The 15,059-nt window shown below is 38.6% G+C and overlaps 2 protein-coding genes across 3 annotated transcripts in view; one reads left to right on the top strand and one right to left on the bottom strand.

Moving 5' to 3' along the window:
- The window catches only part of RTCA (RNA 3'-terminal phosphate cyclase), a 28,925-nt gene extending 26,540 nt beyond the window's left edge, over positions 1-2,385 (bottom strand). Inside the window, exon 1 of one of the 2 annotated variants that reach the window (XM_057528101.1) lies at positions 2,239-2,385. The gene's annotated coding sequence lies outside the window, so the exon portion shown is untranslated. The remainder of the gene's footprint in view (positions 1-2,238) is intronic. The other variant, XM_007169527.3, reaches the window with a different exon arrangement.
- A 237-nt stretch (positions 2,386-2,622) lies between these two features.
- DBT (dihydrolipoamide branched chain transacylase E2) overlaps positions 2,623-15,059 on the top strand; it is a 45,599-nt gene continuing 33,162 nt past the window's right edge. Inside the window, exons 1-3 of the mRNA XM_007169528.2 lie at positions 2,623-2,704; positions 11,326-11,449; positions 14,817-14,892. Coding sequence (XP_007169590.1) covers positions 2,654-2,704; positions 11,326-11,449; positions 14,817-14,892 — 251 coding nt within the window. The 5' untranslated portion in view covers positions 2,623-2,653. The remainder of the gene's footprint in view (positions 2,705-11,325; positions 11,450-14,816; positions 14,893-15,059) is intronic.

Below are 15,059 nucleotides of genomic sequence, written 5' to 3'. Positions count from 1 at the left end.
AGTTCCTCAGAGAATTAAACATAGGCTTATCGTGCAACCCAGCAATTCGACTCCTAGGTATACACCCAAGAAAAATAAAACACATGTCTACGCAAAAACTTGTACATTAATGTTCATAGCAGCATTCACAATAGCCCAAAAGTGGAAACAACCCAAATATCTATCGACTGATGAGTGGATAAACGAAAATATTTATATCTGCAAAATGAAATATTATTCAGCCATAAAAAGGAATAAAGCACTGATACATGTGTAAAATAGATGAAGCTTGAGAACATTAGCTAGTCATAAAAGCCACATATTGTATGATTCCATTTATATAAGATGTCCAGAACAGGTAAATTTATAGAGGCAGAAAATAGACTAGTAGTATCAGGGACTCAGGAGTGGGAGGGAGTTCCAGAATGGGAATTGATTGCTAATGGGCATGGGGTTTCTTCTGGGAGGTGATGAAAATGTTCTGGAATTAGATGGTGGTAATGGTTTTACAACTTTGTAAGTATACTAAAAATCTCCGAATTGTTCACAAAAATCTTTCTCTTGCCCCTTTGCAGTCATTCCCCATTCTCACACCCAGTGCCAGGCAACCACTCATCTGCTTTCTGTCTCTATAGATTTGCCTTCTCTGGACGTTCCATACAAATGTAATCAGGAAATATGTGACCTTTTGGATCTGGCTCCTTTTACTTAGCATAATATTTTTGAGGTTCATTCATGTTAAAGCATGTATCATTACTTCAGTCATTGTTAGTGATGAATAATATTCCATTATATGAATACACCACAGTTTGTTTATTCATTTATGTATGGAGGACATTTGGGCTGTTTCTAGTTTTTGGCTAATATAAATAAGGCTGTTAAGAACATTCTTGTACTAGTCTTTATGTGGACATATGTTTTTATTTCTCTTGGGTAGATACCTAAGAGTAGAATTTGCCAGGTAACAATCAATCATTATTATTTTTTTCTTTGGCCACACTGGCGCAGCTTGTGGGATCTTAGTTCCCCCACCAGGGATCAAACCCAGGCCCCCTGCAGTGGAAGCTCGGAATCCTAACCACTAGACCACCAGGGAATTTCCTCAATTAAATTTTTAAAAAGAGAAGAAATGGGTTATTTGGTTCTTTTGAGCTCAAGTGAAAGGATTAACTAGTGAATATGTGGCATATCTCTTGATGTTGGAAGGAAGGATAAGGAAACATACCATACTGGATTTGGAAGCAGTAATCATGTTGAGGTAAAGAGTATAAAAGAAAAGAAGTAAACTACACATTTTCTTAGGAGAAGGTAGAGTCAAAGGGAAAGTTAAGAGGAAGAAGGTAGTATAGGGGCTTTGGGAAGAAAACAATTCTAAGGCACAGCTACTTAATCTTTTTATACAAACACATGCATGTATTATTATGAAATATATTATTGGTGCCTATAAAATGTTTGTTAGTGGGAAAGTTAAAAAAAAAATCAAAGTTCTTTGACTATCCCAGGTTTTCTTATAAAGGTAATGATTTAAATTTACTGCTTATAGTTTGTGTGTGTGTGTGTGTGTGTGTGTGTGAAATACACTGAAAGGCAAATAAGGCAAAATAAAAAGTGTGAGTTTGAGTAATATCAGATAGTGAATTTGTGAAGTACCTGAGATTTTGTTTTATGGCCACTAATCTTCAGTGTTGAGAATTTATGATTTTGTCTTTGTTCCGGTTTTGTTCTCTGTAATTCTTTAGACATCTGTACAGATTTTCATTCCCTTATAAGAGGAAGAACAGACAAATATCCTGGACATTTCTAGAAATTTGTTTCTTAGTTGCTGTGAGGAGGATTGACCATTAATGTTCTGATCTTTTCTTTACCAGTTCCACTGACCTCAATTTGACCTTTCCCCAAGAGGCAAATAAATAAAGGTAGTATCTCTGACGTATATTGCACATGCTGGGCAGCTACATCTGACAGATTCCCTAAAAAGGAAAGATAATGTTGATGACATTTATCTTAGACATTATGGTAACCTTGTTTATCTTCCAGGAAAAAAAAAAAAAAAAAATCGAAAAGCCAGTTTCGGTAACCAAGAACACAATGCGAGTAAGAAATACCCGTTATTGGGAAGTATTCCAGTATAGACTTGACTCAACTAGCGGTACAGATCCTTGCTACAAAGTATAGAAATGTCCCATTTTCTGTAATCAAGCGGTTACAATACAAGCTGAAGGAAGGTTTTTGTCTTTGTTTTTGCTTTCTCCTACTTACCCCTCAGATCTTACTTCAACGTAAATTTCTCCAGGTGAGTGCCCTTCCTTTGTTTCCTTAACATACTCCGTCTCTCCCATTGCTCGCACTGAAAAGATGATCGCTGGCGCCTATGTACTTACACAGCAGTGCCTTACCCAACTTTGTCCCTGAAACTAAATTTGGGCAGCCCTCCTCCCCACTTGTCTCTCCTCCCCACTTGTCTCTCCTCCCCCTCCGCAGGGCTTTCCCACCCCACCCCCAGGGTTATCTCAGCCCCGCCCCGCTCCCTGATTGGCTGTTGGGTGGGAGGCTCGTTCCTTCGCTCTCCATTGGCCGCTCAGGCCTCAGGGGAAGGTTCGTTTCCCGGCTCCCAATAGGTCCCCCGCGCAAGCAACTCCTCCAACCTCAGAGCAATGGTCATTTCCGGAGTAAGATGGCTGCAGTGCGTGTGCTGAGGACCTGGAGCCGGACGGCCGGCCGTCTGGTAAGCAGGTTGGGCAGATCTGAGGTCGGGAAGGAGTGATTTGTTCGGAGTCACCCGGGAGAGGTGTGTTACTTTGTCCTCCGAGTGCTTCGCGTACAGGGCTCGCGTGATGGAGAGGTGGAGGGAGGTATGCAAAACGAAGGGCAGCGAAGGTGGTGCCCAACCTGTCTGGAGACCCACTCTCTCTCCTTACCTGGGCGCACTTATGTCGTGACTTGGTCGCCCTCCCGCTTCATCTGCACCCGAAGCCCAGCTAGCCTTTCGTTCAGCAGCCTTTTATTGAGCACCATCCGGGTACCGGGCATTGTGGTAGGCACTGGGGAAACAGAGATATACTATATTCATTAAACATTTATTGAGCACCCCTTAATTTCAGACACTGATATTACGACCCCTGCCCTCAAGGAATTTACAGTCTAGAGAAAGAGACTGGGCAAGGAAAGCATAACACCATAGGTCCTTGTCTCCAAGCGGCTGAGAGGCTCGAGCTTTGTTCTTTGGCTCTTTTGAGCTCAAGTGAAAGGATTAACTAGTGAATATGTGGCATATCTCTTGATGTTGGAAGGAAGGATAAGGAAACATACCATACTGGATTTGGAAGCAGTAATCATGTTGAGGTAAAGAGTATAAAAGAAAAGAAGTAAACTACACATTTTCTTAGGAGAAGGTAGAGATCTTTCCCACTAACAAAACATTTTATAGGCACCAATAATATATTTCATAATAATACATGCATGTGTTTGTATAAAAAGATTAAGTAGCTGTGCCTATCTCCTACATTTACACCAGTATCTTTCCAACCTTTTAAATCACCAGAGCTAAGACCCACCACCATCTCTCCTTCATTTCTCCCCTTTCACACAGTCTTCTAGCACCAAACAATTAACATCCCAATAATCATAGTGTTTCATCCTATTTGCATAGCGTTTTTCTTCCTGGGTCCCCTCTTCAGAATTTTCCTACAGTGTTGGGCCCCTGATCTTACAAAACCTTCCAAGAGCCTGCTATGTACCAGGTACTGTGCTAGGAATTGGGGGTGCAAATATGAATAAGACAGACACTGATTTCTGCCCCCTCAAAGTTTAATTACAGCCTTGTGGTATGGCACGGGGGAGAAAGGCAGAGATAGACATTAAACAAGCAGTTACAGCACAGCATGAGAAGATGAAACAAGTGCCTAGAGCTACAGGGACACATAGGAGGGATCTTGGGGGGTCAGAGAGTTCCCAGAGGATACTGTATAATTTGAGATTTGTGAGAGCTAAGTAGGAGGTAACCAAGAGAAGAAAGCTCTTCTCAGCAGCACCTTACTGGATATTGGCCTCCCTTCTTTTGAAAGCTCTCCATGCTTGGCTTCTGTGACACCGGCTTCCTGGTATTCTTTTTCCTACATCTTTGAACACTTTATCCCAACCTCCTCCTCTTTCCTTCCCTAACTTTTAAATATTGGTGTTTTTAAGGGTTCTGACTTTGCCCCTCTGTGTGCTTCTTGCACTTCCAGGGTTACCTCATCCACTTCTTCAAATTTAGTTGCCATTTATATGCTGATGATTCCTGAAGTTCCCCAGTCTTCCAGCCAGCTTTACTGCAGACCCATATATCTCACTGTCCTGGAAATCTTCAAATTGCATGTATTTTAGGTGTTTTTCAGCTGTAAGTAATAAACCCAACCAATAAGTAGGAAATTAAGTATCTGTGTATACAAAGCATCTGAAAGTTAGATGGCAGCTGGGATTGATTAAGTGGCTTATCATTATCAGGGTTGTCATTTTAGCAATTCATTTGGCCTTTCCCTCAGGGTCACAAGAGGGCTGCTACAACTTTGTATTCAGGGCAGTAAGGAGAAGTGGTGGTACCATCCAGACTCACTGGCTAGAACTGTGTTACATGGCCACTGCTAGCACAAGGGAGCTTGCAAGGACTAGCCTTTAGCCACCTCACAGTGACTGTTATAATGCCTCCGAGGAACATCAGACTCTAGGCTCTGGAACTAAACCCTCAAACCTGTTTCTCTTGATTCTAGCCTGTAAATCTCAAAAATCTAGTCATTTTTCTCCAACCTGTCTCCAGCTGCAGATATCCTGGACCTTCCTAAGTTGGACTTTCTGCCTCTAATCTTGTGCCTCTCTAACCCATTCTCCATAGTGTAGCCAGAGTGATCTTATAAAGTAGGACACAAATTTGAGAATGTCATTTCCTTGCTTAAAACTGCTTTCAGCAAAATGTTCAGAATTCAAATGACTATGAAGCAATATATGATCTGGATCTTTCCAACCTCTCCAGCTTCATTCCTTGCTAAAACCTACCTACCCAGTCCCCACTCTGACACTTCACCCTTAGCTCACACTAAACTACACTAGAAGTATATTGAACAATTTCAGTTAATTGAACACAGACTGTTTTCTCTCTCTTGACTCCAGACCTTTGCACGTCTATTTCCTCTGCTTTAAAGACTCTTGCCTTACTCCCCTATAGACTTCTCTGCAACACATCTCACCCCCTGGGTGACTTCTACTCATCCTTAGGTCTTACTTCACTTTCTCCAGGTAGGTTCCCTCCTTTGTGTTTTCTTAACACTATCTCCCCCATTATAATACTGTTGTAATCACCTGTTTACTTGCTTTTATCTTTCACAGTATGGACTATACATTCCATAAGGGAAGGAATCAAATCAATTTTGTTCTCTAATCCTATGTGCCTGGCACATAGTAGGTACTCAATAAACATTTGTTGAACGACTCAGTAAAAAAAAGTCTATTTTTTTCCATATGTTATAAAAAATCATAAGCAACAAGAGGTCTTATCACCTATAGTAAATTATTAAGAAAGCCTTATTATGTTGTGTTTATACTTCCCTATGGCATCATGCATTTGACTCTTGATTAACTTACCCTATTATCTTGAATTTTTCTGTTTTGTCTGTCTTCCTGCAGTAAAGTGTAAGCAATTTGAATTCAGAGACTGTATTCTGTATCTTATTTAGCTTTGAATTCTCGAGCACAGAACAATCCTGCCTTTAGGTATGCTCAACAACTGCCTGCTGAATTATTACTAATTTATTTCCTTATTATGTGAATCTGCTAAACCGTCTTTTCATTACTTTGTATTTTTTTATGTTGTTTGTAGAAGACAATGTCTTTCATACTTGAAAAATTATTTTTTTCTCCTCCCTTCCATTTTTTAAAAATAAATTTATTTATCTGTTTATTTTTGGCTGCGTGGGGTCTTCATTGCTGTGAGTGGGCCTTCTCTAGTTGTGGCGAGCGGGGGCTACTCTTTAGTTGCAGTGCGCAGGCTTCTCATTGCGGTGGCTTCTCTTGTTGCGGAGCATGGGCTCTAGGCACGTGGGCTTAGTAGTTGTGGCTCACAGGCTCTAGAGCACAGGCTCAGTAGTTGTGGCGCATGGGCTTAGTTGCTCTGCAGCATGTGGGATCTTCCCAGACCAGGGCTCGAACCCGTGTGGATTCTTAACCACTGCGCCACCAGGGAAGCCCTTCCCTTCCATTTTTATCCTTCTGTTTTCCTTTTTATACCTTTAGTCGGCAGCTTCACTAATGTGTTTTAGCTTTCTCTTAATAGCCACTCAATCGCTGTTTATCACATAATGCCTATTGCACTTATGTTGCTTTCTTTATCTACTCTAAATCTTCTCAGCCAGGAGCCTGTCATTCCATGCCTCAAATACAATAATTGTTTCTTAACTTTGTCCTTTCTCTCCAAGCTTTACCTGTTATAATCTAACAAACACACAAACACACACACACCTAGATTAATTTCTTTTTTTATGCTTTCATTTTATTTATTTTTTTATACAGCAGGTTCTTATTAGTCATCCATTTTATACACATGAGTGTATACATGTCAATCCCAATCGCCCAATTCATCACACCACCACCCCCACCCCCCTGCTGCTTTCCTCCCTTGGTGTCCATATGTTTGTTCTCTACATCTGTGTCTCAATTTCTGCCCTGCAAACCGGTTCATCTGTACCATTTTTCTAGGTTCCACATATATGCGTTAATACACGATATTTGTTTTTCTCTTTCTGACTTACTTCACTCTGTATGACAGTCTCTAGATCCATCCACGTCTCAACAAATGACCCAATTTCGTTCCTTTTTATGGCTGAGTAATATTCCATTGTATATATGTACCACATCTTCTTTATCCATTCGTCTGTCGATGGGCATTTAGGTTGCTTCCATGACCTGGCTATTGTAAATAGTGCTGCAATGAACATTGGGGTGTCTTTTTGAATTATGGTTTTCTCTGGTTATATACCCTGTAGTGGGATTGCTGGATCATATGGTAATTCTATTTTTAGTTTTTTAAGGAACCTCCATACTGTTCTCCATAGTGGCTGTATCAATTTACATTCCCACCAACAGTGCAAGAGGGTTCCCTTTTCTCCACACCCTCTCCAGCATTTGTTGTTTGTAGATTTTCTGAGGATGCCCATTCTAACTGGTGTGAGGTGATACCTCATTGTAGTTTTGATTTGCATTTCTCTAATAATTAGTGATGTTGAGCAGCTTTTCATGTGCTTCTTGGCCATCTGTATGTATGTCTTCTTTGGAGAAGTGTCTATTTAGGTCTTCTGCCCATTTTTGGATTGGGTTGTTTATTTTTTTAATATTGAGCTGCATGAGCTGTTTATATATTTTGGAGATTAATCCTTTGTCTGTTGATTCGTTTGCAAATATTTTCTCCCATTCTGAAGGTTGTCTTTTTGTCCTGTTTATGGTTTCCTTTGCTGTGCAAAAGCTTTTAAGTTTCATTAGGTCCCATTTGTTTATTTTTATTTTTATTTCCATTATTCTAGGAGGTGGATCAAAAAAGATCTTGCTGTGATTTATGTCAAAGAGTGTTCTTCCTATGTTTTCCTCTAAGAGTTTTATAGTGTCCGGTCTTACATTTAGGTCTCAAATCCATTTTGAGTTTATTTTTGTGTATGGTGTTAGGGAGTGTTCTAATTTCATTCTTTTACATGTAGCTGTCCAGTTTTCCCAGCACCACTTATTGAAGAGACTGTCTTTTCTCCATTCTATATCCTTGCCTCCTTTGTCATAGATTAGTTGACCATAGGTGCGTGGGTTTATCTGGGCTTTCTATCTTGTTCCATTGATCTATGTTTCTGTTTTTGTGACAGTAGCATATTGTCTTGATTACTGTAGCTTTGTAGTACAGTCTGAAGTCAGGGAGTCTGATTCCTCCAGCTCCATTTTTTTCCCTCATGACTGCTTTGTCTATTCGGGGTCTTTTGTGTTTCCATACAAATTTTCAGATTTTTTGTTCTAGTTCTGTAAAAAATGCCATTGGTAATTTGATAGGGACTGCACTGAATCTGTAGATTGCTTTGGGTAGTATAGTCATTTTCACAATATTGATTCTTCCAATCCAAGAACATGGTATATCTCTCCATCTGTTGGTATCATCTTTAATTTCTTTCATCAGTGTCTTACAGTTTTCTACATACAGGTCTTTTGTCTCCCTGGTTAGGTTTATTCCTAGGTATTTTATTCTTTTTGTTGCAATGGTAAATGGGAGTGTTTCCTTAATTTCTCTTTCAGATTTTTCATCATTAGTGTATAGAATGCAAGAGATTTCTGTGCATTAATTTTGTATCCTGCTACTTTACCAAATTCATTGATTAGCTCTAGTAGTTTTCTGGTGGCATCTTTAGGATTCTCTATGTATAGTATCATGTCATCTGCAAACAGTGATAGTTTTACTTCTTCTTTTCCAATTTGTATTCCTTTTATTTCTTTTTCTTCCCTGATTGTCGTGGCTAGGAAATCCAAAACTATGTTGAATAATAGTGGTGAGAGTGGACATCCTTGTCTTGTTCCTGATCTTAGAGGAAATGCTTTCAGTTTTTCACCATTGAGAATGATGTTGGCTGTGGGTTTGTCGTATATGGCCTTTATTATGTTGAGGTAGGTTCTCTCTATGCCCACTTTCTGGAGAATTTTTATCATAAATGGGTGTTGAATTTTGTCAAAAGCTTTTCCTGCATCTATTGAGATGATCATATGGTTTTAATCTTCAATTTGTTAATATGGTGTATCACATTGATTGATTTGCATATATTGAAGAATCCTTGCATCCCTGGGATAAATCCCACTTGATCATGGTGTATGATCCTTTTAATGTGTCGTTGGATTCTGTTTGCTAGTATTTTGTTGAGGATTTTTGCATCTATATTCATCAGTGATATTGGTCTGTAATTTTCTTTTTTTGTAGTATCTTTGTCTGGTTTTGGTATCAGGGTAATGGTGACCTCATAGAATGAGTTTGAGAGTGTTCCTTCCTCTGCAATATTTTGGAAGAGTTTGAGAAGGATCAGTGTTAGCTCTTCTCTAAATGTTTGATAGAATTCACCTGTGAAGCCATCTGGTCCTGGACTTTAGTTTGTTAGATGATTAATCCTTTTTCTTCAATAATCCATAATATATGAGTTCAGACTCCTTAATCTGACATTTACAGTTATCAGCAGTTTGGTACTTGAGTTCCTTCCACTGCTCCCTTTGATAAATTTGATCAAGGCAAATCATACAACTCAACATTTTAAAATGGGCAGAATTGAATAGACATTTTTCCAAAGAAGAAATGCAGATGGCCAACAGGCACATGAAAAGATGTTCAACACCACTAATCATCAGGCAAATGCAAACTAAAACCACAGTGAGATATCACCTCACACCTGTCAAAATGGCTATCATCAAAAAGAACACAAATAACAAATGTTGGCGAGGATGTGGAGAAAAGGGAACCCTTGTACACTGTTGGTGGAAATGTAAATTGGTGCAGCCGCTGTGGAAAATAGTATGGAGGTTTCTCAAAAAAACTAAAAATAGAACTACCATATGACCCAGCAGTGTCACTCCTGGGTACATATCCAAAAAAAACAGAACACTAATTTGAAAAGATATATGCACCGTAATGTTCATAGCAGCATTATTTACAATTACCAAAATATGGAAGCAACCTAAGTGCCCATCAACAGACGGATGGATCAAGAAGATGTGATATACACACATATATATATGTATCTATATACATATATATATGTAATGGAATACTATTCAGTCATAAAAAAGAATGAAATTTTGCCATTTGCAGCAACATGGATGGACTTGAAAAGCATTATGCTAAGTGAAATAAGTCAGAGAAAGAAAAGTACTGTATGTAATCACTTATGTGTGGAATCTAAAAAATACAACAAACTAGTGAATAGAACAAAAAAGCAGCAGACTCACAGATATAGAGAACAAGCTAGTGGTTTCCAGTAGGAGGGAGGGCAATGTAGGGGTGACGGTGTGGGAGATACAAACTTATGGGTGTAAGATAGGCTCAAGGATGTATTGTACAACATGGGGAATATAGCCAAAATTTTGTAAGAAACGTAAATGGACTGTAACCTTTAAAAATTGTATAATTTTCTTTTAAAAAAGTATGATGTAGTTAATCAGGTATTAATAACATTGAAATGTTAACTTTCAAAATAAAATATTGTACCTTTCACACACTTAGGTTTTGATATATCAAATGAAATACATTCAGTCCTACTTATTTGTGTAACATTGTATTTTATTATATTAGGATTTTATATAAAATATCAATAGTTAAATCTAAAGAGTCATCTATAAATTATGATAAGAAAACCTTTGGGGACAATACTATGTGTGTTTTTCAGTGTCTTTAGATGCTAAAGGAGTCACTTTTTTTTAAGAATAAAGAAATAATTATTTATTTATAAATTTATTTATTTATTTATTTTTGGCTGCGTTGGGTCTTTGTTGCTGCACGCGGGCTTTCACGGCGAGCGGGGGCTACTCTTCATTGCGGTGTGTGGGCTTCTCATTGCGGTGGCTTCTTTTGTTGCGGAGCACAGGCTCTAGCCACGTGGGCTTCAGTAGTTGTGGCACATGGGCTCAGTAGTTGTGGCTTGTGGGCTCTAGAGCGTGGGCTTCAGTAGTTGTGGCACACAGGCTTAGTTGCTCCACTGCATGTGGGATCTTCCCGGACCCGTGTCCCCTGCATTGGCGGGTGGATTCTTAACCACTGCGCCACCAGGGAAGCCTGCTAGCACTCACTTTTGAATTCTTTAGTTGTTTTATTTCAGGAAGCCTTTAATGACTCAAATACACCTACAAACTGTTTTGTTTATACAGAAAACATTGTTAAAACTTTTTTACTTTCATAGGGAATTTTAGGCAAGGATCATAAGCATGTGGACAAATCAGGATATAATTTTACTCAACAAGGGAATTCCCTGGTGGTCCAGTGGTTAGGACTCCCTGCTTCCACTGCAGGGGGCACAGGTTCAATCCCTGGTTGGGGAACTAAGATACTGCATGCCTCGCGGCATGGCCAAAATAAATAAACAAAAGAACAAGAAAATATTCTGGGTGCTAGGGTTTGAATTCCTTTGGTTTCTTGCCCAGAAACTTGTCACTGATGCCAAGTGTTCTGATTTCAGCCTAGATAATTTCATATTGTTTATATCATGATAACGATTGTTCTACTTTTAGAATAGACTTGAAATTCAATATATACTTAGAGATATGCCATTAAGATCATTTATAAAAGCTTTTACTGTTTTGTTTTCCCATCTCTAGATTTGTGTCCGCTACTTTCAAACATGTGGTAATATTCATGTTTTGAAGCCAAACTATGTATCTTTCTTTGGTTATCCTTCATTCAAGTATAGTCACCCACATCAGCTGCTGAAAACAACTGCTGGTAAGTGTAATGTCAGAATAGCCTGTACAACATAATGTTTTGTATTTATTCAGTAACTGAAGACTCATCAAAGTAAAAAAGTTGACCTTTTACTTCTAGCCTGGCCCTCCTTGCTCTCCCCCCATCTATCCAATTCTCATTTTCTTTTCTTTTCTTTTTTTTTGCTCCCACTCCCCTTTCACATACTTTCCCTTAATACTTGTGTCTTCATAATGCTGGGACTGGATTCTCTTGGGCCCTCTGTTCTTTATCATATGACTTACCTGAATGCAACACTCAGTGCAGCATTGATATGACTTAGATTAAATTGTTGACTTAGTAGATTGTGTCCTCGTACTCATTGTATTACTGTTTTTTTTGGATGAGGCACTTAATCTGTCATGTTAAGATAGTGTGATGAGGTGCTTGTATAAATAGAAAGTTCTCTGGCTTTTACCACTTAATTACCATTCCCCCAACTTTTTCTACCTTGCAAAGAACTTGAGACTTAAGTATTAGATTTGGCAAAGGCACTAAAACTTTTTTTTCCTGATGTTCTTTTTAGAACCCTGGTAAAGAACTCTAGACTTTCGTTACAACGTTAAGCTTTTGACAGATACTTGGTGCCTTAGTCTGTGCTAATGATGAAAAATAACGGAATTCCAGGCGGATCCAACCCCTGAGATCAATTAGTCCTTCCATGCCTGTAGATGTCTTCTGCCGCATCACCCTAAGATATGTAAACCTTATCTTCACCATTTAAAAAACAAAAATTCTATTTTCAAAAGTTGATCTTTTCTCTTTACTTCTCAGAGAAAATAGATGCCATTCAAGCAGAAACTCCAACCTCCTACCCTAGTCTCTAAACACTTAAGGAGCTTTGGGTTACTAGCTGTGTAACCTTACGCAAGTTACTTAATTTCTCTCTGTTTCATCATTTGGAAAGTGGGAGTAACATAGTATCCAACTTTGTATTCTTGTGAGAGCAAATCCATTCAACACAGATAACTGACTGATCACCAACTCCATGCCAAGGCACTGCTCTACATACTTGGGATACATCCTCTTCCTATTCTGCCCTAACTCAGTAAACAGTTAAGCTAGAAACCTGAAGCCATCCCGATACTTGTCTCACATCAAGTTGATTACCAGATATAGTAATATTACCTCTTATATGTTTCTTAAATCTGTCTTCACCTTTTCAGACAGCTTTGAAAATATGTAAATATATGAAGTTCTATGCTTCAGTTTCTTACCTACAATAGCCTCCTAACTGCTTTCTCTGCCACCCCTCCCCCAGTCCTTTCCATCACACTCCTGCCAGAGATATTTTTCTCTAAAATTATAGATATAAAATTATAGGTCTGAAATTGTAGATGGGACTCCTATCAGCTAATTATTGCTGAATAATAACCTTCCCCACAACTTAGTGTCTTAAAGGAACAATGATTTATTGTTCCTCAGGATTCTGGGGGTGGGTTGGTCGGGTGGTTCCTCTGCTGGTTTCACCTGGGCTCACTAATGTGACTGGAGTCAGCTACAAGGTCATCTGCTGGTTTCACCTGGGCTCACTAATGCGACTGGATTCGGCTACAAGGTCATCTGCTGGTTTCACCTGGGCTTACTAATGTGACTGGAGTCAGCTACAAGGTCATCTGCTGGTTTCACCTGGGCTCACTAATGTGACTGGATTCAGCTACACAGTCATCTGGGTTGGAAGGTCCAAGATGGTCTTACTCGTATGTCTGACAGTTGGTGCTGGTTTTCAGCTGGGGCATCTCATTTCTCCTCCACTTGGTGTGTCTCATCCTCCAGTAGACTAGAACAGCTTCTTAACATGGGGATCTCAAGGCACATTCCAAGAGGGAGAAAGTGGAGGCTGCGAGGTCCTGTGAGGCTTGCGCTCCAGAACCTACACAACTTTACTTCTGCTGCATTCTATTGGTCAAAACGAGTCATAGGCCAGCATAGATTTAACTAGTGGTAAGATAAACTCTACCTCTAATGGGAACAGCTGCAAAGAATTAATGACCATAATTATTTACCACTGGTTCCTAATCACCTCTAGGATATGTTCCAAACACCTCACCTCATCATGGCACAAAGCCTTAAATCTGGGCTGATTTCTTGCCACGTAGCCTATCCTCAGCTGTACGGAAGTGTTTGTCATTCCCTAACCATGCTGTATACTATCGTATTCCCATGCCCTTTCACATGCTGTTCCTTGCATAATATTGCTTCGTATAGAGGTGCCATGGTGTACTTACTTGCCATTTTTTGATTACTTCAGTTGGTTTCCAGTTCTTTATTATAACTCTATGATAACTATTCCTGAGCAGAAATCTTCGTGTACCTCTCTATTTCTTCAAGGAAAAAAATCTTAAAAGTAAAATTACCTATGGAGTCAAAGAAACAGACTTTTTTTTTTTTAAGGTTTTTGATTCTTAATGCCAAACTATTTTTCAGAAAGGTTCTAGTTTGTACTATGAGCAGCAGGCTATGAGAGGGCCCAACTTACTAGAGAGGAAACAAGAGGTGCTTAGGACCTCCGTATCAAAAATGTATTTTGTATTTCTTAACTACTAATCTCCTCATATTTATTAAAGGAAAATTTCCTACCTTAATCAGCTTGTTGTATATTTTATACGCAATTTTGATTAATAGTTTAAAGGTAGAGGAGCGCTCTTCAGTCACTTCAGAGCCATTTGTTAGTTTGGAAAAGTGAGAGGATCCATACGTACTTTCTGTCTTGGGAATAATTACCATAAATTATCATTGGCATCTAAGTGTTATAAAGAGGGTGTAGAAATTTGAAAAGGAGTAAAAACATGCTAAGAGAAAATAGAAGACTAAAATTTAAGAAGTTGGTAGAACATCATTAGGGCGAATAAGGATTTTCCAAGTCTTCTAGGTATGGATCTGCCTGATCTTTACACACTGGGAATGAGAAGAGTTGTATGAAGTCAAGAGATTTAAAAGCAGGCCATTGATGTTTATTATAGTTTCATAACATGAAACAAGGAGATCCAGCTGAACCTCCCTTTGTCTAATATCTTGTCCTATTATCTGTTCATCGCTATTATTGCAAAATCTCATTTGTTGGAAGGGCCTCCTATACCCTTATAAAAGAACATTATTTTGGAAATTGGAAAATGTCAGTTCTGTGGCAATATCAATAGGTCTGTGTCACTGAATAATTTATATAAATCTTGGGTTGTTATGAATGATGGTTATGCTTTTAAACATGATAAAATGCTTTTTAAATCTATAAAAATGGAATAATTTCTGCCTCTGCTTGAGAATATTTTCTAATTTTAGATGTCAAAGCATCTGTCTATTAGCAATACATTACATATTTAATGAGATCATTTCTCATTTGTCTTTGAAGCTCTACAGGGACAGATTGTTCAGTTCAAACTCTCAGACATTGGTGAAGGGATTAGAGAAGTAACTGTTAAAGAATGGTAAGTTATTCTGAAAAATTTTTTAAGTAAGTATAAAAATAATTTGAGTAAAAATAAGTAGAAATCTATTTAAATTGAGACATCTCTTTCTGTAACATATAATGATTTTTTTAAAGCAATAAGGTAAATCTAGTTTGTGTTGACAATATGCTGGTGGCACAATTCAT

This window comes from Balaenoptera acutorostrata, chromosome 1 (genome assembly GCF_949987535.1).
Source record: "Balaenoptera acutorostrata chromosome 1, mBalAcu1.1, whole genome shotgun sequence".
In the NCBI taxonomy this organism is placed as follows: Eukaryota; Metazoa; Chordata; class Mammalia; order Artiodactyla; family Balaenopteridae; genus Balaenoptera; species Balaenoptera acutorostrata.
Note: the sequence above shows the minus strand (reverse complement) of the source record. Positions and strands in the feature narration are given on the sequence as shown.